At 49.5% G+C, this 22,431-nt stretch overlaps 1 protein-coding gene across 1 annotated transcript in view; it reads left to right on the top strand.

Annotated features, from left to right (window-relative positions):
• The window catches only part of GLO1 (glyoxalase I), a 158,132-nt gene that overhangs the window by 26,453 nt on the left and 109,248 nt on the right, over positions 1–22,431 (top strand). The window contains exon 2 of the mRNA XM_086925889.1: positions 7,612–7,694. Within this exon, the coding sequence (XP_086782015.1) occupies positions 7,612–7,694 (83 nt within the window). The remainder of the gene's footprint in view (positions 1–7,611; positions 7,695–22,431) is intronic.

Here is a 22,431-nt window from a genome sequence, read left to right on the forward strand (position 1 = left end):
CCCTGCAGCCCCCCACAGCCTAGCAATGTTCCTTTTTGTAATTGCAAACCCCAGTGTGGCCCAGATCCTCCCACAGGGCGACAGATCAGTGGGCTCCCATATATTTAATTGACACCTCTTTGCCTCAACCCGCAGCTCTACCTCCCATACCTCCCGCATGCACTGGTGTATCCTTTGCCAATAAACCTGGAGCACTGGGCACTCCCATATAATGTGGAAGAATGTCCCTACCTCTCCACATCCCCTCCGGCAAAGCCCATCCACACTTCGGCCCATCAACTGCAGTCTAGTCCCTGAAATATAGACCCGGTGCAGAATTTTGAGCTGAATCAAGCGATGTCTAGCTGAGATGGCCACTTCCTTTGGGGACGCTAGCGCACTTCTCCACTCTTCCTCTTCTATTTCCAACCCATCGGACTCCCACTTAGTTTTCAGGGATTGCAAAAGATCTGGGAAATTGTTAATGATCTTTTTATATGTGAGGGAGATGGCGTGTTCGGCGAGGTGGCCGTCCAGTAATCTGTCCTCCAGGGAGGATGAGGCTGGGGGAAGTGTCCCTGCGGGAATGTTGTATTCGAGGGAGTGCCGGACCTGCAGGTAACGGTAGTGTTCTGTTTGTGCAAGCTCGTATGTATGTTGAAGTTTGCTTTCCTCAAACATCCGCTTCAGATACGGGCTGAGGCCGTCTGCTTTGAGCTTATTAAGTTCAATGGCTTGACCTAGCTCCTCAGCCCAGAGCGGAGCCTCCAAGGTTTCCCGCTCTGCCTCTGTGAGAGTAGGCCGACTGAGGTCTGCCAGCATGTCAACCGAGTCCTCCTCAGGCCGGTCAGACCCTCTGCTATAGACCTTCCGGTAGTGTCGCTCAAACTCTTTGACAACCTCGCGAGGTTCAGTGACGACTGGACCTGACTCAGTCCTGAGTTCCGTCACTACTTTCTGCTGCTGCTGCTTCTTATCTAACCAGGCTATGAGTTTGATCGCCTTTTCGCCCTAGTCGTAAATCCTGCCCTCCCTGTCTCTAAGAACGGTTTTGGCGGCATCAGTGGCCAGCGCCTTATACTCAGCCATTTTGAGTTGCAACCGGTGGGTGATCTTCGGATCTCCCCCGCTCCCCCGGCAAGCACCGCCGCCTCCAGGTCCCACACATCCCCCTCCAGTTTGACCAGTTGCGCCTCCCGCTCCTTGCGACGGCCCGCAATCGCTGAGGGCCTCCCCCCCCCCCCCCCCCGAGTATGATTTTGAAAGCCTCCCATAACACCACCGAGGAGTCCACCGTACCATCATTGTCCTCAAAATATCGGTCCATCGCCAGTGTAAGAACTTTACGTGTGGCTGCATTACGGAGATACCAGGCATTGATAGTCGCTATACTTCCCTCCAGTTTATCTCCGATAGTGAGATGGACCAATAAAGGGGAGTGGTAAGAGATTCCCTGCGTGTGTGGCTTCCTGAACGGCGGTACCGTACTGTAAAGGTGTGAGTATATGTAATCTAGGCGGGAGAACGAACCATGAGGACCTGAAAAGAAGTTGTACTGTCTGTCGTTTGGGTGCTTGAAGCGCCACAAGTCGGTGAAACCAAATGTCTCGATGAAGTCAGCTAACCACATGTGACCAATAGTTATGTCCCTTGGTGGGTGTCTGTCGCAGTGCCCAAAGACCACAGCGTAAAAATCACCCCCCACAAAAAGCTGCCCATCCGGAAGGGAAAGGAGTAACTTTCCTAAATCCTGAATGGATTGAGTTTGAAGCCCAGGTGGGATGTAAGTAGTGACCATGTTGAGCCTACGGCCCTCCTGTTTACCCGAGAGGGCCGCATATCGACCCAGTGTGTCCGAATCTGCATGGTCTATAACTAAGGGAAAGCTACGTCGCACCATGATACCCACCTTGCGGGACCCCGAAGTAAAGCCAGCATGAATCACAAGGGAGTACCCCCATCTGTTAAGCGCATGGCAAGTGTTACCCAAGAGGTGGGTCTCCTGTAGGAGCACTACGTCCGGCAAGTGTCGCCTAACAAATTGCAGCACTATGGTTCTCTTGAGTGTATCCCCCAGCCCGTTGACCCACCAATGGTTTTTGATGCAACACTCTATCTACTAATGATAGTAGACCGGGGTTTGCACCAGAAAAATAATGCCACTTGAAAGGAGGAGAAATGCTATTATTTCTCCTTCATTTTCCCACTTTGCATGCGTACTGCACTGTACAGCACATATCCAAAGTAGGACATTTTAAAGTTCCTCAAAGCATACCATTTTGTACTGGAAGGCCACCCTTCCAGCACAAAATGTTTTCTACACTCACCCCGTCACTTTTTCACTGTCGTAAAGCTAGGTGCATGGCGTTCGGCAGCCTAATTATGCGCCAGCAGTAGGAAGAATGCAGAAGAGGGCCATATATTTGAATACATGGTGCTTTCCTGCTCTTCCCCTCACACCTCACAACAACTTTGGGTGTGGTGCTGTGTAGTGTGAAAGATTTGTGATAATCTGGACCTTAGTGTCTTTCCCTTTATTTACTGTAACTCCCATTCTCTCACTTGCTCATTCTCACGCATATCTCACTCTTACTTACACACAGCTGTACTCCTACTCTTTGGTTCCCATTCTCACTTACTAACAATTACGCACACACTTATTGGGCCCTGGTGCAACTCCACCTGCTTCACCATTGTTCGCTACACCCCTGACTCTCCTCCATTCCTTTGCACAACCTCCAATCAAGCATTCATTCTAACACACTCCTACTCCTTCATTCACTCTATCGTACTCCCTTTCTCTTATTCATTCGCCCTCAAAGTCTGGTTCTTACTCACTTCACTCTCAAATGCACGCACACTTTTACTCAATCATATTCTTTCTCAATCACTTACAAACACCCTCCCAAACACACATGCATAGAGAAACATTTTCTTTCCACTTACCTTGTTTACTTAGCTGGCAACTCTGAAGCTCAGTAGCAGAGCAGCAACCTGGTGCTGGGCATTAGAAACAGCAAGTCCTGATTCCCAGCGAGAAGCCTTTTAGAGCAGCATGGGCAGGAATGAACCTTAAACCTTGTCCCAGCTTCTTCGTAGGACTTTAAGCACAGGCCTATAAGAAGCTGGGACAGTGCTGCGAGTCCTGCCTCTGCTGCGCGGTGTGGCTTTTCATTGGCTACAGGAATGCACTATGTGCTGTGGGAAACTGGCTCTATTTAGTGTACTAAAGCGAAGTACACTGTGCAGAGGGTCCAGTGGGTCCCCAATTGGCTTACAGAGCCTAAAGTAGATAATGGTAATGCTCTCTTTTGTGGTAATGTGGGCGAGCAGTTAGGCTTATCAGAGTGTAGTGCGACGCATGTGAGGTACTCGCAGAGGCAATAAATGAGACCCACACTCAATAAAATAGGAGACCAATTTAGAAAAATTGCAAATATCTTATCTATCGATCTATCGATCTATCTACTGTATTTCTTATGAATTTTCAAAGATAAACAAATAGATAAAAGTTGTGCGCAATTACGCACCATGCAATCCTACGGGAGGGAAAAAAGCAGGTAGGTCAAGTTCATAGCACAGACAGTTGTAGGGGGCTCACCTTCTGGATTTAGAATAGTAGGAAGCCAAGGTCCAATGTTCTTCTAACGGCAGCTCGTCAGGTGTGCCCCAAGTTCTGCCGGGAGTTAGTGTGTTTGGTCGCTGGCACGCTACAGGGGGGTGGGGCTGTGGCACCAAAGTTAAGCTGCACAAGGGGACTTGCGGGCAAGCCGACGGCTCCCAAACAGGGGCTGGGATCGCAAGGGCCTTAGCAACATCCCTAAGGCCCTTGCGGTTCATCGTTACCCAGGCCGGGCGGTTTGAGTACAGGACTGGTAGGTTGGCCGGCCCTGGTGTGTAAAGGGGCTCCTCGCAGCATGGGCTAACAGTTGGCAGGGGAAAATCCAGAACTGCTGGGCCACTCTTGTAGTGGGTCTCGGGTCTTGATAGTCCTTTGGTGGCTGCTGGGCTCTGCTACAGTTGGAGTCTAGACTGGACTCGTCGATGTTAGTCTTGGTTGCAGAGCGTCCAGCACCCTGGGGATTGTTACTGCACCGGTCCAGTCAGTCCTGGTGCCGCCACACTTTGTGGGGAAACAGATCCTACATTTCAGAGCATGAGTACCTCTTCCTGATGGGTTGCTGCACCGGTCTGGCTGGGGAGCTGCAAATCGATTGACCAGAATGTGGTTTCAGTGCTTGCGGGTCTGCAGGGGAGTAGCTCCTCTACTCCAAGGGAGTTCTTGGGCAGTTTGTGAAGGATGGTAATCCTCTGGGGTTCTTAGAGGCCACTTAGCATGCAGGAAGACACAGTTCACCTCGATTGTTGAGTCTTGAACTAGCAGGCAGGGGTTGGTGCCAAAACTGCGGCAGGAACTCAGTCAGGCTGAACACTCGTCATTTCGAATTCCCTAGCTCCATGATGGCTTCACTGAAATATGGGATGTTTGGTACCAAACATCTCAACATAATAAACCTGCATTGATACCAATGGCAGATTTATAAAAAATTGCACCAAGGGGACCCTATCAAGGGCTCCCCTGAAACCTATCAATCCTTAGTGTGGTCACTGACTGGCCTGAGCCAGCATGCTACCACCAGAAAGTATTCTGACTTGATGCGGAAAGTGCCTGCACATTCGGAGGCTGAGAACAATGCCTTTCCTTGGTGGAGGTGTTCACAGCTGCCGCTGGTCAGGAAGAGCCATCTGTAGTATGGAGCTTCAAACACCTTACCGCCTTTGTAATGCAACCCCCACCGCTCCTGTTAGATGGAGCAGGCCCCCTGTCTGTCACTACCCCCTTTTTGTTGGGAGGACAGGCGGGGAAACGTAGGAAGAAAAGTAGGTGCCATCCCCCCCCCCCCTCCCCTCCGCCAAATCCACCCCACAAGAGCTGGAGGCAAGGTGAAGTACACTCTTCAGTGCACACCATCTTGAAGATGGTGGGACTCCTCCAATCAGGATCCAGGATATGCTCATCCCTCCCCCCCCCCCCCCACGTGGGGTGAGCATTTAGAAGGTGTAGTCCCCCTTAAGGTAGGTAGCCCGTTGGCTACTACCTGGTACTCCATTTAAACACCCATAAATGCAGTATTTAGGTGCCTTCCCCCTCCCCTCCGAGCTGTGAACTTCAGTCACTGATGACCTAAGAAGAACCGGACACTACAGAGTGGCCCCAGCAGAGAAAACTGCAGAACACCCACTGACTTGGCCAAAACCCTACCACCCTGTCTGCAGCCCTCGACGATCCTGTGCCAAGAGACGACCCGTCCTGCAGTCCAGTGACCTTCAAAGTCTTGGGAGGACTGCCTGCCTTCGACAAAGATCAAGACTCCTGGGAACAGCAAACCTGTTTACCAAGCAACCATCTTCAAAGTAAAGACTGTGTGACGTGAAGAACTGCGAGGCCTGCACCAGACTCCTCTGGGCTGAGTCCAAGTGGCCCACCTGTTCCAACAAGATTCCCAGCACTCTAGAGCCCGATTCTACTGTCAGCTCCTGGACTCCTTGATGTTGTCTGCAGCCTCTGCATGGAGACCCCCAACCACGACCCTCTCTGGTGAGCTGTTTCTGACACCAAAAGGCACCGCTGCACCTGTCCGTTCTGGGCCTTGGTGAAGAGGACTAAATGTATCCCTACGTCCCTGAGCATCACAACTGATCTCTGCAACTGTTGGTTTCCTGCGACATGCTTCCTGGCTTGAGCCTGCTGCCTGTTTCAGATTGTGGCTGTCTCTATTGCTTTGCATTGGGCCTGTGCCGCTGCTGGTGTAGTGTGGTGCTGCTTTGGGCCCCATCTAGTGCTTGCTTCAACACCTGAAGACTGTCCCCAAGCTGCTGCAACTTGTAAGGATCCTCTGACTGATTGCCCCCAATTAGTTGGGCTAGGTGAACGCAGCACTAAAAAGGAGCCATGTGGGCTGTGCTGTGTTCCCCAGGCTCCTTCACACAATGCGGATTCAAGAGTGCTGATGTGCTAATGTGGGGCTACTTACAGTAGGAAACCGGTCAACCCAACCTGCACACTTGACTTTATCCTGAGCATGCAGCCTACCTGCCCACATCCTTCACAACACAAACACAAGAAGATTACAGTGCTGCAGTCAAGATAATAAATGGACAAATACGTGTGGTACAATTCTATTTAATGCATGTGTCTGCTCTCAAGGATGGGGGTGCAATGCTTGCGCGCCCCTTTTAGATGAGCCGTCTGTTCAAGTAGGTGGTTTAGTCCTCAACACAATCCAGAAATGCTTCCCTCTGGCCAGATCGCATTGACATCTGAGCTTAATTCTACTAACTGGCACATGGAACATTCAGGAGGAGTGGATAGTGTGTATTATGGTGCCAATCCCGGTTTGAAGTTCATCTCCTCCTTGGGTAGAGCAAATTGGGCAGAGAAGCCCCTGTCCTGGAATACAGCTGACGTGAATTCCATGTTAGTTTATCAAGACTGCAGTGAGTTGCATGCAAACCGCCTGACAAACATAGACTCTTCTAGAGCAGGTTTCAGCACGTCCAAAATGTTTGCATTGAGACAATCGGTGAGAGAGCAAAAGAGGCCTAATGTATGTATTGCTGGCCTAGACTTGTTAGCGAAGGAAGTTTTAGCATTCCCCTATTATGAGCTTTGAGTTAAAACCGTTTATAATCGGACCAAAAGAAGAAAAAAAAGTTGCTATATCTGCAGGTCGTGTATATTTGAAATATCTACTTGAGCGAACTATAACCTACTTGTCCCACGAACTGGTCTCACACGAACACATTTTTTACTTTTTATCTTTTTTTTTATAAAGATATCAAACTAGATTGAAGTGGCATACGATAATTACTGAACATTGGCCTAATTTCCCAAACGGAAAAGGCTACAATGCATGGTCTTAGGTGGCAGAAGGACAAAGATGCAGATTTCCATCCCGTGGCTGAATTCACAAGGTGGAACTAAAAACAGAATTCATATCCCAGCTTCCCTTCTGTACCAAACGGTGTAATCCGGTGCAGATCACTTTACTTCATTGTGCATCAACCTAACTGAGCAGCAAATTCGAGACCGCCTTGAAGAACTGGTTGACTGCTATATAAAAACCTCATGTATGTATGTATAGACACCTGTGGGTTCCATGCAGCAGCGGTATTAGCCATGACCTGCACATGACAAGCTGACATCTTAGTTTATCATGGTAACATTGATAAGGCACTTAAAGTGGGGAAAAACTCACGCTGCAATGAGTTTTTGACCTTTGTATTAAATCTATCTTATTTAATAGACTGAGTTTGAGGTAAAAAAAAAACTTCTTTCAATAGGTGTTCATGAAGTTATATCATTTAATGCACTGACGTGTAACAGGTGTCCGGGAAAATATAAACAGTGCCTGTCGTACTAAAAAAAAAAAAAAAAAAAAAATAGTTTCGCTTTTTCTTACGCTGTACTTACATTTATATATGTGTAAATTTCAATTTTTATTTTTACTATTCTCAAACTAACCATGTATGTATTTCACTTTATTGTAGATGTGCTTTATATAAAGAGGTTATGGTCCGTTAAAGAATAGCACAATTTGCCTAATTGTAACATCTGGTTTTGACTTTCAGGATTTCTTGATGCAGCAAACTATGCTTAGGATAAAAGATCCCAAGAAGTCATTAGAATTTTACACCAAAGTTCTTGGAATGACGTAAGTAGAAGATATCTCCTAACTGCTGCTTTGTTTCTGGTCTATTTATCCAGTTACTTGCCGTGTTTACATTAGCGTGCGTTTTGATTCAATGGTGCTAGTGTCCATATCCGCGTGCCCCATCCTCCACCATTGTACCTCCCTGCATGTATATTCTTTGTTAATATTTGGCTGAAGCTCTATTTTCAGTCTACCTTGCTCTTGTGATTTGTGTTCAGAACTCCCTGACCCTATGATATGATTTTAACAATTTGAACCATGTCTGTAGGGTCCACAAAATGCCCTCTGCTGTCCCCAGCTAGTGAGGATTCTAGTGGCTTAAATAGTTGTAAGAATAGAAGTTTCAGAAAGTACAATCCTTACACTTTGATCCAACAAGAAGCAATGCACTCTTCCATCTCTCACAAACTCCCCCATTGAGCACATATAACCATAGAATGAGATCCAGTAGTAACAACTGGTAAGAGTGAAAGGGATTAGAAAAACCTGAGACACAGGCCAGTGCCATTCTGACTCCTCACTTCTCACTTCTACTGGGCAAAAACATCTTCTGATCGAAGTGGAAGCTAAAGGCAATAGCGGATATTTTATTAATCTCCTGTGGAAGCCCTGCATCTTACTCGAACAGTGAAAAGGACATACCTTACCTGTATCTCTGTGTCCCCAACTTTGTGTTCCGATTCGAAATTTAGTATTCCTGATACTGAAACATAACTAAAGGGAGTCCTTTTTTTTTTAGGTCTCGCCTACGCCGCGCGCATGTGCTGCATAGGCAAAAAGACTTTTAGCTATCGCTTTGGCTTTTCAGCCAAAAACATGCACGCGTTCCATTGCCTTCAATGGCAACGCGTGCACATCTGGCGATTCACTTGCGGGAGCGAGCTGCGCCATATGGTGCAATTATCGCTCCCACAAGGGAAACTCGCAGGCCCCCGTCCTCCCGCCTGCTGCGGCGCGATGCGGGCACGCTTGTATTTCAACTGGTAATTTCCCCTAGTAAAGCGTTGTGTATAGAAATGCATGCGTAACAGTATCCCGTAGAATCCGCCCATGTATGGTCCACAGATCTGTCACCCTGCTAATGCTTCAGTCATCATTCATTCCAAGAATTAAACACCGATCCGGCTCAACAAGTCTGTGTTCACACTTGTCCACTTATCACCCAAAAACTCGAAGCGGAACTCTACCTTGTCTTCTGCATCAAAAGTTTTTTAAGCTATAATACTGATAATTAAAATATAAACCACTGCGCGCGCTTGGAGCTCACATCTACCTTGTTTAAAGAGTGTCTGCGTCCCGGGGGACTTCCTCTTCTGGTTGTCGTTTCTCGGGATGCTTCCGGCCCCTCGGCTGTCTCCTGGTTTCAGTCTTGCTAAGGCAGAGAGTGGGGGTGCAGCACAGACGCTGCTGCAGAGGGAGGCGAGCAGTGTTTGTCTGTACGTGTGCGGTTGAGACACCGCCCCGCTCCGGAAATTTAAAATCCGCCTCAGTGACCAACCGAGAGGCAAATGCAGAACTATTTTGCAACGTATTTCCTGAAGCACAGGCCTCCAGCCAAGCAAAAGAAAGCTACCACGCAGGCGATAAGGGTTACAAATCTGCCTCCGGGTCCAGTGTCTTTGTCACATGAGCTGGTGGGGGGGGGGGGGGGTAATCACTGCGCCTTCACTTTATACATGACCTTGTCACATACCCTTATTGTGCCATTTACATTTCTGGTGCTTTTTTGGAAGTCACATGTTTTCTCCATGGCACAAGTCCTAAACCAGCATTAGCATAGCCAATAGGTCTCGCCTTCCGGACCTTAAGTGTTTAGTCATGCAACAGTTTTTTTTTTTTAACATACTTTATTGATGACTGTAACCTTGCATCCAATGCAACGGATATTACACGGTGACAGTCCTTTTGTACTCGTAATAGGTACCTTTATGTATACATGGAATGAATCTTATCATACGTTTTTTCACCCTATTCGATAGGGAATGAAGAGCAGATGATTCCTGACAACAACGTAAGTACCAGGTCATTACAGTTACGTCAGATAAAGATACAACATAAGCATTCACATTTCCAAATAACGAGAAGAACAGATTCAACCATGTCCCCTCCCTCCCTAACCCTTACTCCTGGTCTGTCAATGTGTAGCTCCGGTGGTACTCAAAAGGGAGATGTTAGTAGTGTGGTGTAACACTGAGGAGTCTGCTGCACCTGTGGGTTATAAAGTATGGGTCTGAGTCTTGGAACCTATTGTTAGCGTAGCACAGGGTGAAACTGCCTGTTATGTGGGTGGCGTGCCCTGTGGCCGCGGTAAATAAAGTGATTCGAGGTTGTGTAACATGATCTCCCATTCCATCGAAATAGGTTGCCTTTGTAGTCCCCTCTCTTCTTCCCTCCGAAGAGATGCACCCTCAGCTCTACCCCACTGCAACATGTCAGCCTGCCAGCCGGATCCCGCCGGGAACCTGGGAGATTTCCACCTCATGGTGAGGGCTCTTACTGCCAATATGAGGGCTAAGTCTAAGAATGGTAGTAGTACCTTCTGCACCTTTCTACGTCTACGCAGGTCCATGAGGCAGGTCAGGGCGTCGTCAGAGACAGGGATTTGTGTGAGTTCGCTCAGAGATTGACAAACTCCCTCCCAGTAGCCCCGCAGGCGGGGGCAGGACCATAGCATGTGAAGGAAGTCTGCCTCGTTGCCCTTATAACGGGAGCAGCAATGTGAGGTGTCCGGTAACATGCGATGAATTCTCTTGGGGGTGAGATACAACCTATGCAGGACCATCGTCTGAATGAAATTTAGTTTAGAGTTACGGAACACTCTTTTGGAGTGTTCTACCATGCTCTTCAAGCCTTGTCGGTGATTTCCGTAGCAGAGTCCTCGGACCATTGTGTTCTAAGGGATGTAAGTGAAGGTGCGGCGTGTGCCTGAATACCCGTATACAGCCACCGGACTAGGTGTCCACCATTCCTCATATAGTATGAGCGATGTAGCAAGTTATGCTGTGGGGGTTCACTGCGTTGTGGGGCCCATGTGTTCTTTATGTAATGGGAAACCGTAGCGTGTAGTAGATACAGACGTGTTGGTGCGCCAGTAGCCTTAAGAAAGGAGTCGTGATCAAGCAAGTTACCGTCACCGAAGAACACCCTGACGTCCTCCACCCCCGCCTCCACCAAATCATGTATCCTGGCCTTCGTAAGCCTACCCTGTGGTGTGGGAATGCCCAAGAGGGGGATGTTCGTCGAATAGGGGGTCGCCATGGAGGTATATGACAACGCCTTCCTCCAGCACTGTAGTGCACTCTTCAATAGGGGAGGGCTGTCCACTGGGATTTGGCCGATGACTCTACTCCCGTTCAGGCTCCACCTCGCCTCCAGTACCAGCAATCTCCAGGTAGGCCTCTCTTGATGGTGTGCTGGGCCGCCTGGACCGTGCGCGAGCCCGCGCCACTCCACAGGCCCTGGTCTCCGCCCGAACACAGGCCCGGGCTCCGAACCTCGTTGAGCCACAGCAGCAAGAATCACACCGGGCACACTGCAGTGTAGGGGGGACTCCAGCAGTTCCGTGTATGTCTCCCTGGTCGTCAGCAGGCCGGTAATGGCAGCATACAAGTCGTGGATCCCCCAGAGGGTCCGGAGCTCTACCAAGGTTGACCGCCATCTTAGGCGGCTAGCCGCGCCCTCAGGCATACAGTTGATGTTGATGCACCAAGGATATTGTGCTGGATAACCAAACACTTATAAGGTCCCAAAGTCGAGACCTATTGGCTATGTCAATGCTTGTTATATATGTTCACAGTATTTCTCTACTCCTTATTATGAAGAAAAGTACCTCCGGCTTCGTAACTGTGTTTTCTGATGAAGATTTCTTACTTTTTCCAGTGACGCAGTCAAGTAAACACTATTTGATGCGTTAATATTCTCTGGTGTCTACCATTGGCAGTTCATTTATCACTTGTTAAGAATTCTTAGTACTTTAAGCACAATCATATATACATAACTTGTGCAACATTATCTTGACATAAAACTTCTTCCTGATTCAGTCACCGAATCAAATCCCAATCTTAAAAGCAATAATCCATATATCCGTTAGCAATGCACAAAGCCCAATGTTCAAATCAGTTCGAAGTTAGTTTTCTCAAAACACATTATGTTAGGAATTGTTCCTTGTATTCACAACTGTCCTCTAGCACATTGTTTCCCAACTGGGGGTCAGTTACGAGCCGATTTTTGGTGGGTCACCAAAGTCCAGGCAATAAATAAAGATGCCTTTACATTCTGTCAAATGTCGGGCTCTGCGTTCTGCTGCTTATATGGTAACCCGGAGACTGGTGTTTACAAACGCCTCTCACTTTGCAGTCGGAGAAAGTAAAATCAAGTGAATCCTACTGGGGTACATGAAGTGTAAAAGGAGAGCTGGTGGATGTTCTTTTTTCTTAACACACAACAAAATCTAAATACCTGTGAATGAACTGTACACATCCTGCACTTACAGCAAAATAAAGCACACTTTTCGGTCTAGCCTAGGCAGCACACATGCACTGTCTGCAAGACCTGTTGTAGTCCATAAAGGGCTTTGCTCCCGCCTGCTGTTAACAATTGGTTCAGTGCTGTGTCTCTCTTCGTTGGAGCTTCCTAAGTGGTTAAAGCATCGATATGTCATTTCCGTTTTTGGCCGAAGAGCACTGCCCAGGTTGTTTCCTTCCACTTCAATTGTTTATTTGGTGTTTCAGAGATCTATTTTGTCTAATTATTGCAGCGTGGCATGCCTAATTTTATTGTCAGACCGCTCCTTTCTTTTGTTATGCACAGCCCACCTGAAAACCTACTTTAAGGCACTCCACTTTATATTTTACTTATTTAATTGGTAGTGACATAGACTATGACTATGCTGGTAAAATGCTGGCAGCCGTGGCACGTGTTGGCATCTCGGGTGGCAGCTCATCATAAGGCGGAAATGTTTGTTGTCGAAACTGGATTACAAGAAGGAACTGGGCCGGCCTTGCGAGCACGCTGGTGAACTTCAAGGATGGCTGGGACATTAATAAGCCCGCGGGACTCTCTGCTATGTTAGTAGAAGGGGCAGCGCCCTCCCCTCCCCATATGTGCATATGAATATTGGCAGGTGGTCGAGTGCACGACCACTCGCTTGCAAGAGCGCACAGAAACCCAGTGGATGACCATAAGGTACTTATTTTCATTTTTTTTCAGACCGGTTTGTTTGGATGTGACTTTTGACAGAGTTGAATTCAGTGGCTGCTGCCTGCAACTTATTACTGTCTGAAGTGATCCCTGTTTCTCCTGTCTTGCCGACAAAGATGACACTTTCTAGCTATACTGTATGTTCACGCCTTCATTTGCAATACAGATATAAGCTGCAACATGGAAGTAGTGTTTAAAAGTGATTCATACATCTTTCTGAGCAGGGATTGGAGACGCTATCCCTGAATAAATATACTTGTTCCGTCTGTGTATAAGTTTGTGATTAGATATATAGTTCTGTTTTTGTGTATCCCCTGTGTTGGCATCTGTATTTCTCATCTGGAAGCTGGATAGTGCTGTCCTGAATTTTGACACATCGTCACGTTAAGCATATTTGATAGCTTTTTCTGTTAAAAAACAAAAAAAACAAGCAGTTCATCTGAGAAGATTTCAAAAGAAAAACGTAATTCTACTACTTAGTTCTATTCGCCTTATTTCCCGGTTCTGTTGAACTGTTGCATGGTGCACAGAAAGATTACGTACATTGAATTGGTTTTCCGTAAGTTCGGTTTGTTATTGATTTGGTGGGTGCATCCACGCCCAAACAAAGCCCAAGCAAAGCCCTGACAGCTTTGGAATTGGGATTCGGCAGCCTGAAAACAGCAGAGATATTAACCTTCGTTCTGAACATGCTGGCTCAATTGGAAACTCTGACTTCATATTTTAATTGGGTAGGAAGTTATGATGTGCTTATTTGGCTTGTCATGGGAATGACAAATATTGAATATGTGGTATTCAAAATGTCTCCAACGTAACTTCTATAGTCTTCAATGCTACCATAGCTGCTAATATCGGTTTGCATTCTATTCCTTCTCAGAGGCTGCGAGTATGCCAATTCAAGATGTGGAAACACCAACTGTTTGCTTGAGAGATTCTAAGTAAACACACCTGATAATTTAGCAATTTATAGGCAGTGTCACTTTAACGTGATGTGTCAGTCAAAGACAGACTCCTCTCAAATAGGTGCAACAATCGCAGATGAATGTAATCCAGTTTGGTTTTGATCAGTGTGATGTGGGTAACACACATTGAAAGTAGCATGGTAGTATCTTTCCACTTGATACTGGGGCTACCTCTTAATAAAGAGCTGGGTGGCCTTTACAGCCTGCACAATGTCACTTCCTGCTACCATTTTAATCAGGAACCAGGACATTGTTAGTGATATTGCTTCTTAGCTTTGACTAGACATATCCCTGCTAGCTCCAGCTCACTTTAACCTCCTTACGTGGGTCTTCAAGGCAATGGTGTAAGCTCGTCCTTCTTACATGTTTCTCTCCTACCAGACCTTGCACCCAACCATTTTACACCCTCTTCAAGTCCTAACCTTTCCAAACCACAAAATACCTCAACAAGATAATTACACAAAACACCATATACATCCAATCTACACTACACAATTCCACATCATGCCACAAAACTCAACAGCACACCACATAAACTCCACTGCATACCACTCCACAAGACCAAATACCATTCCACATAATTTCAGTACACTCAATACCACATGACTATCCACAATTCCACAGCGCACCATGCCACATAATTCCACTACACAAATCCACCACACAGTTCCACAACTAACGAATCAAATACTACCCACATAATTCCACTACACACCACATACATATACTCCATAATACATAGATTGAGCTACTGCCATTGTAAATGGCAGTGTGTTTAACTCAAACAAATGTAAGACCTATTGCATTCCCAATGCTTGTTTTTTTGTAATCTTGAAGTGTGATAGGAGCTAAGATTTTAGTAAGACAAGAATAAATCGAGAGACTTTACTAGGTGATGCACAAATTATAAACCTTCTCTGAAACCCGATGTTCACACATTACCATTTGTGGAATATAGTATTATCTATGAAATTGTATGTCTGTGCAAATGTAGTGATTATTTCAATGGAACATGTGCTCCCTTCAAATACATTGTGCTACCACACGAATCTTTATAACATAAAAAAATCGCCTACCTCGTGTCCATTAACGTTAGGTGGTTCATAAAAGTTTGTTGAACAAAAAAGTGGGTCGTGGTTTTAAAGTTTGGGAAGCACTGCTCTAGCAAACGCTCTAGGAAGCAAATGTCCTTTTCAAAGGGAAATCCTTAATCAAGTAGCAAGATCCTGGTGGCAAAATATTCTAGCACTGACGCAGTGAAACACAAAAGTTATATTTCATAGTCTAAAATGGCCTCTGCCATGTCCAAACACAAGGTCCACCGAGAAATGTAGTTTGTTGGGAGCCATCACAGGTGGTGCTTTCTCCACAAATTTAAAGCCTCATACAAGCCAGCAACCGCACTCCTTGAAGACTTAGTGCACACACCGTCATCCGCTCCCCCCATCGCATATTACGTTTGCCCATATAATGATTATACCGGACACATTGTTTATGGGTAAAGAACTGCTGCAGGTTTATTTTCATACGACAAAAGTATGACATTTCAGTGGGTTATCTTACGGGCGATCCAGGGCAGGCAGCCCCTCGCTTCCCCGCCCGCCTTCTGAGCCTGCCGGCACGGTGGGTCGACGTCGGGACAGTGCAGCACCTTTGCAGATTCCCTTACGGATCATGTGATCATGTCTTATACTCCTGCCCCTTTCGGGGCGGAGTGTGCTATGCACACCCCCGGTTGGTCAGGCCCCCCAACCGCCCGAAGGACTAATGGGGCGCCGTCGCGGTTTTCCCGAAACCTTCCTGCGGCTCCAGGACCTGGTCTCCGCCATTCCCTACGTGGAACAATCTCTGACCACACTAGCTCGCATGGCCCCAATTATTGCTGATAGTCCCTATATCACTCTGCATGGCCTGTATAAGTACCCTCCTCGCCATGGTTACTAAGTCATTGCCACCTACATGGGTAATCAGGACATGGGAGGGGGTCCCCTAATGAGAGCTGTTGTTCGCCTGCTCCTCCATCCCATCCCGGGGTAGCCCACATACAACTGCGTCTGTGCGAAACCCTGGGTCCAGTCCCGTGCGTTGCCCGCTGTGCCAACCTGGCAACGTATGAGTAAAAGGGCACCCATCTTGTCACCACTTGTGTAATTGTTCGCAAACACTGCGCACCTTAGTTATTGCACCATTACTAATACTCAACGAAATTACCTGCTCATTCTACCCAAGGAGGACCTCCTTGCTTAAAGCGGTGCCGCCCTACCCAGGAAAGTTAAGTCCTGCCTCCCCAGTGTATGACCAAATTGATGGGGGAGGGGAAACACCCCCCCCCCCCCCCCCCAGATTGTCGCAGTTTCTATCGCAAGCTGTTCCAGCGCATGCTGGGGATCCCAACCAAACTCTCTCAGTAGTGAGCGTCAGCTTCCCCTAAGCGGTGTTCACGCGTGCCTCCCTTTCTGGCCCAGACCTAGCTGCTCAATCAATCAATCAATCAATCATGGCATTTATATCGCGCACTACTCACCCGGAAGGGTCTCAAGGCGCGTGGGGAGGGGGGTCTGCTACTGCTCGAACAGCCAGGTCTTGAGCTGTTTCCTGAAGGCGAGGTGGTCCTGGGTCAGTCGCAGGTGGACGGGCAGGGAGTTCCATGTCTTAGCTGCTAGGTAGGAGAAGGATCTTCCTCCGGGGGTGGCTCTCTGGATGCGAGGCACGACGGCGAGGGCGAGGTTCGCCGATCGCAGCTGGCGGGTGGGCGTGTAGAAGGTCAGGCGGTCGTTGAGTTATCTAGGGCCCAGGTCGTGGAGGGATTTGTGTGCGTGGGTGAGGAGTCTGAACGTGATCCTCTTGTTGACAGGGAGCCAGTGTAGGTCTCTCAGGTGGCTCGAGATGTGGCTGCGTCGGGGGACGTCCAGGATGAGTCGGCGGAGGCATTCTGGATGCGCTGGAGTCTCTTCTGAAGCTTGGCTGTTGTTCCGGCGTAGAGGGTGTTTCCATAGTCCAGTCTGCTGGTGATGAGGGCCTGGGTGACCGTCTTCCTTGTCTCGGTGGGAATCCATTGGAAGATCTTGTGGAGCATGCGGAGTGTGTGGAAGCAAGATGAGGAGACGGCGTTGACTTGCCTGGTCATCGATAGGGAGGAGTCCAGGATGATGCCCAAGTTGCGTGCGTGGTCTGTTGGCTTGGGTGCGGTGCCTAGGGCTGGGGGCCACCAGGAGTCGTCCCATGCGGAGGGGGATGTTCCCAGGATGAGGACTTCTGTCTTGTCCGTGTTCAACTTTAGGCGGCTGCTGTTCATCCATTCGGCGACGTCTTTCATCCCTTCGTGAAGGTTTGCTTTGGCGGTGTCGGGGTCTTTGGTGAGGGAGAGGATCAGCTGGGTGTCATCGGCGTAGGATATGATGTTCAGGTTGTGGTTGCGGGCGATGGCAGCTAGTGGTTTCATGTAGATGTTGAAGAGAGTGGGGCTGAGCGAAGATCCTTGCGGGACGCCGCAGATGACTTCGGTGGCCTCCGAGCGGAACAGCGGGAGGCGTACTCTTTGTGTTCTTCCGGAGAGGAATGAGGTGATCCAGTCCAGGGCCTTCCCCTGGATGCCGGTGTCGTTGAGTCGTTGGACTAGGGTGCGGTGGCAAACAGTATCGAATGCAGCAGAGAGGTCTAGGAGGATGAGTGCCGCTGTTTCACCGTTGTCGAGCAGGGCTCGGATGTCGTCAGTGGCTGCGATGAGGGCGGTCTCGGTGCTGTGATTGGCTCTGAATCCGGACTGCGATGGGTCGAGGGATCCGTTCGTCTCGAGGAAGGCGGCCAGTTGCTTGTTGACGACCTTTTCGATGACTTTGGCCGGGAAGGGAAGGAGCGAGATGGGGCGGAAGTTCTTGAGGTCGGTCGGGTCCGCTGTTGGTTTCTTCAGTAGTGCGCTGAGCTCGGCGTGCTTCCAGCTCTCAGGGAAGGTGGCTGTGTTGAAGGAGGTGTTGATGATGTCTCGGAGATGGGGTGCGATGGTGGGGGCCGCTTTGTTGAAGATGTGGTGGGGGCACGGGTCGGTCGGCGATCCGGAGTGGATGGTGTTCATCATGCTTGTCGTGTCTTCGGGGGTCACCTCAGTCCATGTCTGGAGGATGGCGGCTGGGTGCGTAGGTTCGACCGGTGGGTGCGGGGGTTGAGCGCTGAAACTGTTGTGGATGTCGGAGATCTTGCGATGGAAGTACGAGGCGAGGGAGTCGCAGAGGTCCTGTGAGGGGGTGATGTCGTTGTTGCCGGTGCTGGGGTTGGAGAATTCCTTGACGATGTTGAAGATCTCCTTGCTGTCATGGGCGTTCTTGTCCAGTCGTTCCTTCAGAGATTTCTTCTTTGTGGTGCGGATGAGCTGGTGATGTCTGCGGGTGTTGAGTTTGAGGGCGTTCATGTTGTCGGTGGTCTTGTTGAGGAGCCAGGTCTTCTCGAGGGTGCGGCAGGCCTTCTTGGAGTCCTTGAGTTCGTCTGTGAACCAGGGAGCCTTCTTGCTTCTGGGTCTGGTGAGTGGGTCCTTCAGTGGGGCGAGGTCGTCAGCACTTGTGGTCAGCCACTGCGTGAGGTTGCAGGCTGCTGTGTTAGGGTCCGTTGTTCTGACGGGTGGGTTCTGGCTGAGGGAGGTGGCGAGCTGGTCGGCGGTGATCTTGCTCCAGTTCCTGTGGGGAACCTGCTTCGGGTGGTGGCGGACCGTGTTCTTTGCGAAGCTGAAATGGACGCAGCTGTGGTCTGTCCAGTTGAGTACGGTGGAGTGACTGAAGGAGACGTGCTTGCTGGAGGAGAAGATAGGATCGAGCGTGTGACCGGCGTAGTGGGTGGGGGTGTTGACCAGCTGCTTGAGTCCGAGGTTGGCGAGGTTGTCCAGCAGGGTGGTGGTGTTGCGGTCGTTGTTGTTCTCCAGGTGGAAGTTGAGGTCCCCGAGGAGGATGTAATCGGTGGAGGGGAGGGCGTGTGGGCTGATGAAGTCCGTGATGTCATCGCAGAACTGTGAACGCGGTCCCGGGGGTCTGTAGATGAGGGTGCCTCTGAGGGTCGTCTTGGGGTCGGTGTGGATCTGGAAGTGGAGGTATTCCGCGGCGCTGATGTGATACTGGAGTCAGTCGAGATGCGAATGGCACTCTTGTGTACGATGGCGATGCCTCCTCCGGTCTGGTTGATGCGGTCCCTCCTGATGATCTTGTAGCCGTCCGGGATGGCTATGGCGATGTCGGGGGCTGAGGAGGCGTTCATCCAGGTTTCCGTGAGGAAGGCGACGTCTGGGGATGCGGTCTCGAGGAGGTTCCAGAGTTCCACGGCGTGACGGTGGATGGAGCGGGTGTTGAGCATGATGCACTTGAGGTGGTTGTTGCTTCCAGTCTTGGCAGGTGCGGTGCAGGTTCGGTGGCAGGAGAAGTTGCAGGATCGGCAGACGAAGGGTCCATGGGTGTGTCGCGGGGATGCTTGGTAGCATCCGGGGGCTCGGGCGGTGTTGAGTGCGATGAGTGTGGCGAAGTTGTGAGTCCTGCGGGGGGCTGGCGGGCGCGGGGGCCAGGGGGTCTGGCGCTGGGTGCGGTCCAGGCGCGGACGGGCGCAGACGGGCTTACCTTTGGCGCACCTTCGGCGCTCAAATGGCGCTCCCGCTGCGCGGTCGCTGGGGGGGCGTCATAAATAAGGAGCCGGGAGGGAGGGTCAGGCGGGGTGGCCAATGGGCAGGGAGGGGAGGCGGAGGCGGGAGCAGGAGGAGGAGACTGGGGCGGCGGCGGGAGAACGGGGGTCAAGTGACCGGGTCAGCGGCGGCGGTCAGCGGGTGAGGAAGGGGCAGCAGCGGCGATCAGAGAGCGGCAGGCGGTACCTCGCAGGCAGGCTACAGGCAGAAGGCAGCGACGTCCTCAGCACACACAGCGGTAGGCAGGTGCCAGGCAGCGGCAAGCAGGCAGGCGGCAGAGCAGTGGGGAGGAGCGACCGGCTGTGGGGGCACAGGGGCATCCTAACGGGTACTGCACACCCTCTTTATACAGCTACCAAATCCCACACCTACTCACATGACCGTTGGTCCTGGCAACTTTTGAAATGTTAGGTTGCTAAACCCCTTATTGTGCTGCCTTTGTCATGACAAAGTGCTTTTGGGTGGTGGGACACTAGGAAATTTAACACACACAACTAGCCTCCGCCTTTGTATTGCCCTAGCCTGCCGGTCCCTCGCCATCTGACAGCGATACATAGCTGCTGAGTCACCTTGCTCCTTACGGAACCCCGGAGTGCGTTGCCCTGCGCCACACCACTGTTCGTGTATACCAGGAAGAAGGTAAGTGGGTGGTGACAGTCCTATACACCCTTCCTCTTCTTGCCGCCTAGCAGCATTCACTGATGGCGGTGTCTTATTGCAACCACTACCCGCCCCTCTAGACCGGTCCTGGTTGGCCATGCTGAAGGTGTGTGGTTACCTTTCATCCGTGTAGGTGGAATATAGCATGTGCCCCAAAAGCCCAATATGTGTGATGTTGTGCAGGTGTAGCAGAACCCTTACACAAATAGCAGCGGATATAACACCCAGTACCATCATAATTTGTTCTTGATATTCACTCACTGGTACTCATTTTATCACGATTCATGAGTGAAACCTGCCCGCCCCTCACCCAGGGACAGTAATGACATGGGGGAGAACATGGGTCCCCCGACCCGAACACCTTGCCCCAGTGTGCCTTTTTACGTGTTGATAGTTCAGGTGCCCCCCCATGTGAGTAGGGCGGTTCTCCAGCGCGGTTCCTGCATTAGGGCAGAAAACCTTAATTAGAAGCCCTGCCCCCCTTCCATCTACCACTCCGGATTCTCTGCAATGAGACAGGGACCTACAATTCCCCACACGCTACCCAGGCAAGCCTGTATGGAATTACGATAACTAGTTTGTCAACATAACCTTCAAACTTCCCAATTGAACACGAGTCTTCTCTATTATCTGGAGGAAGACGTTTCAAAATAGAAATTCTAATCTCCCTGACTCTGGAAGTGTCTTTCCAGTGTCTTCCAGTGGTTCGATAGTCTGCCCCTCGTTGCAGTGATATCCCTAACCCCGAGGTTGGTACTCAATTGTGACATGCACCCGTCTTTTACACAGTTTTGCTACCTCTTACATTGTGTTTGTTTCGATACTTGCACGAGTGGCACCATAGCGTACATAACGTTTGTTCTTCTGTTTGACAGTCTGATATATATCGCAGTACTATTCCCCACTTGTATCTCTTATGGTTAGTGTCTGCCATTTATTGCAGTAATATCCCTCTACCTGTGTTTGGCGCTCTTTTGTAACATGCAAACGTCACCTCTCTTGTAACACACTGTTTGCTACCTCTCACATAGTCCTTGCTGCTGGTACTTGCACAATTCCACCATTGCCTAGGTCACGTATGTCCGTTTGTTTGACTGCCTGCCATGTATTGCAGTATTGTACCTCTACTTGCACTTTGTACCCTTTTGTAACTTGCACACCTGAGTAACGAGAATTATTTTGCCCACAATACCTTCTCGAAATGAGTTTGTTGGGGCACCTACTTGCATACCTCCAGCGCCTGCTGCAGAAGTGTAGTGTCTTGAAACTAAGTCAAATGTCCACATGCTAGGTTTGATAATGAACATTGCATTTAGGGGTGTGTGATTTAGAGTCCTTCTAAACTGTCCCCTTACTCTCCCTCTCAGAAACACCTCCTCCTCTCAGGCCTTCAACTGACCTCAAAGTTCTCCTCCTTCAAAGACACCTCCAAATTTAATTAATTCCCTCACCTATCTGATCAAAGGCTTTTTAATATAGAAAATTCTATTCTCCTTGACTACGTAAGTGTCTTCCCAGTGTGTTACTTGTGGTTGGAGAGTCTGCCAATTATAGCAGTATTAACCTTCTACCCATGTATGGTACTCTATTGTAACAAGCACACGTCACTTTCCTCTTGTACCACGCTGTATGCTACCCCTTGCAATGTCTTTTGCTTCCGGTACATGCACAAGTGCCATCATTGCCTGCCTTATGTTTGTTCTTGTGTTTGAATGTCTGCCCTGTATTGCACGAATTTTCCTCTACTTGTACATTGTACGCATTTGAAACTTGCACACCTGTCACTTTTTCCGCCTACAATGCACCGTTAGCTACCTCTTGAATTGGTTGCTCATGTATGTCACTTTGCTTCATGTAGCTTAGCATCTGCTTGTGTAGTGTGTTCATTCTCGTGCTCTCCTGTGTCAGTTCCGTTCCCTCTGTGAAGCGCTCTGGCCCTTCGGGTACAGTTTGCGCTAATAAAGGCATAAAGAAGGGTGAGTACATTATTGTGAACTGCAGCGGGATGCGGAGCGTCAAACAATACTCAAACCAAGTTCCCATTCATCCGCAGAAATTCGTGCACATTGCGGAACACCAGCCAGTCTGCCGCCAACATTGCCGGAGCGGCCGGCTTGGGTCACTCAACTGCCCAAACCCCCCCCCCCCCCCCCCAGAGCTGGAATGCCACCGCCGCCGTTGGCTGCACGATGCAGGCCCGATAAATAGAGCAGCTCCCTGTACCCAAACAGGACAGATGACACGAGTGTCGCCAGTGGGGTGT

This window comes from Lissotriton vulgaris, chromosome 6, assembly GCF_964263255.1.
Source record: "Lissotriton vulgaris chromosome 6, aLisVul1.2, whole genome shotgun sequence".
NCBI lineage: Eukaryota > Metazoa > Chordata > Amphibia > Caudata > Salamandridae > Lissotriton > Lissotriton vulgaris.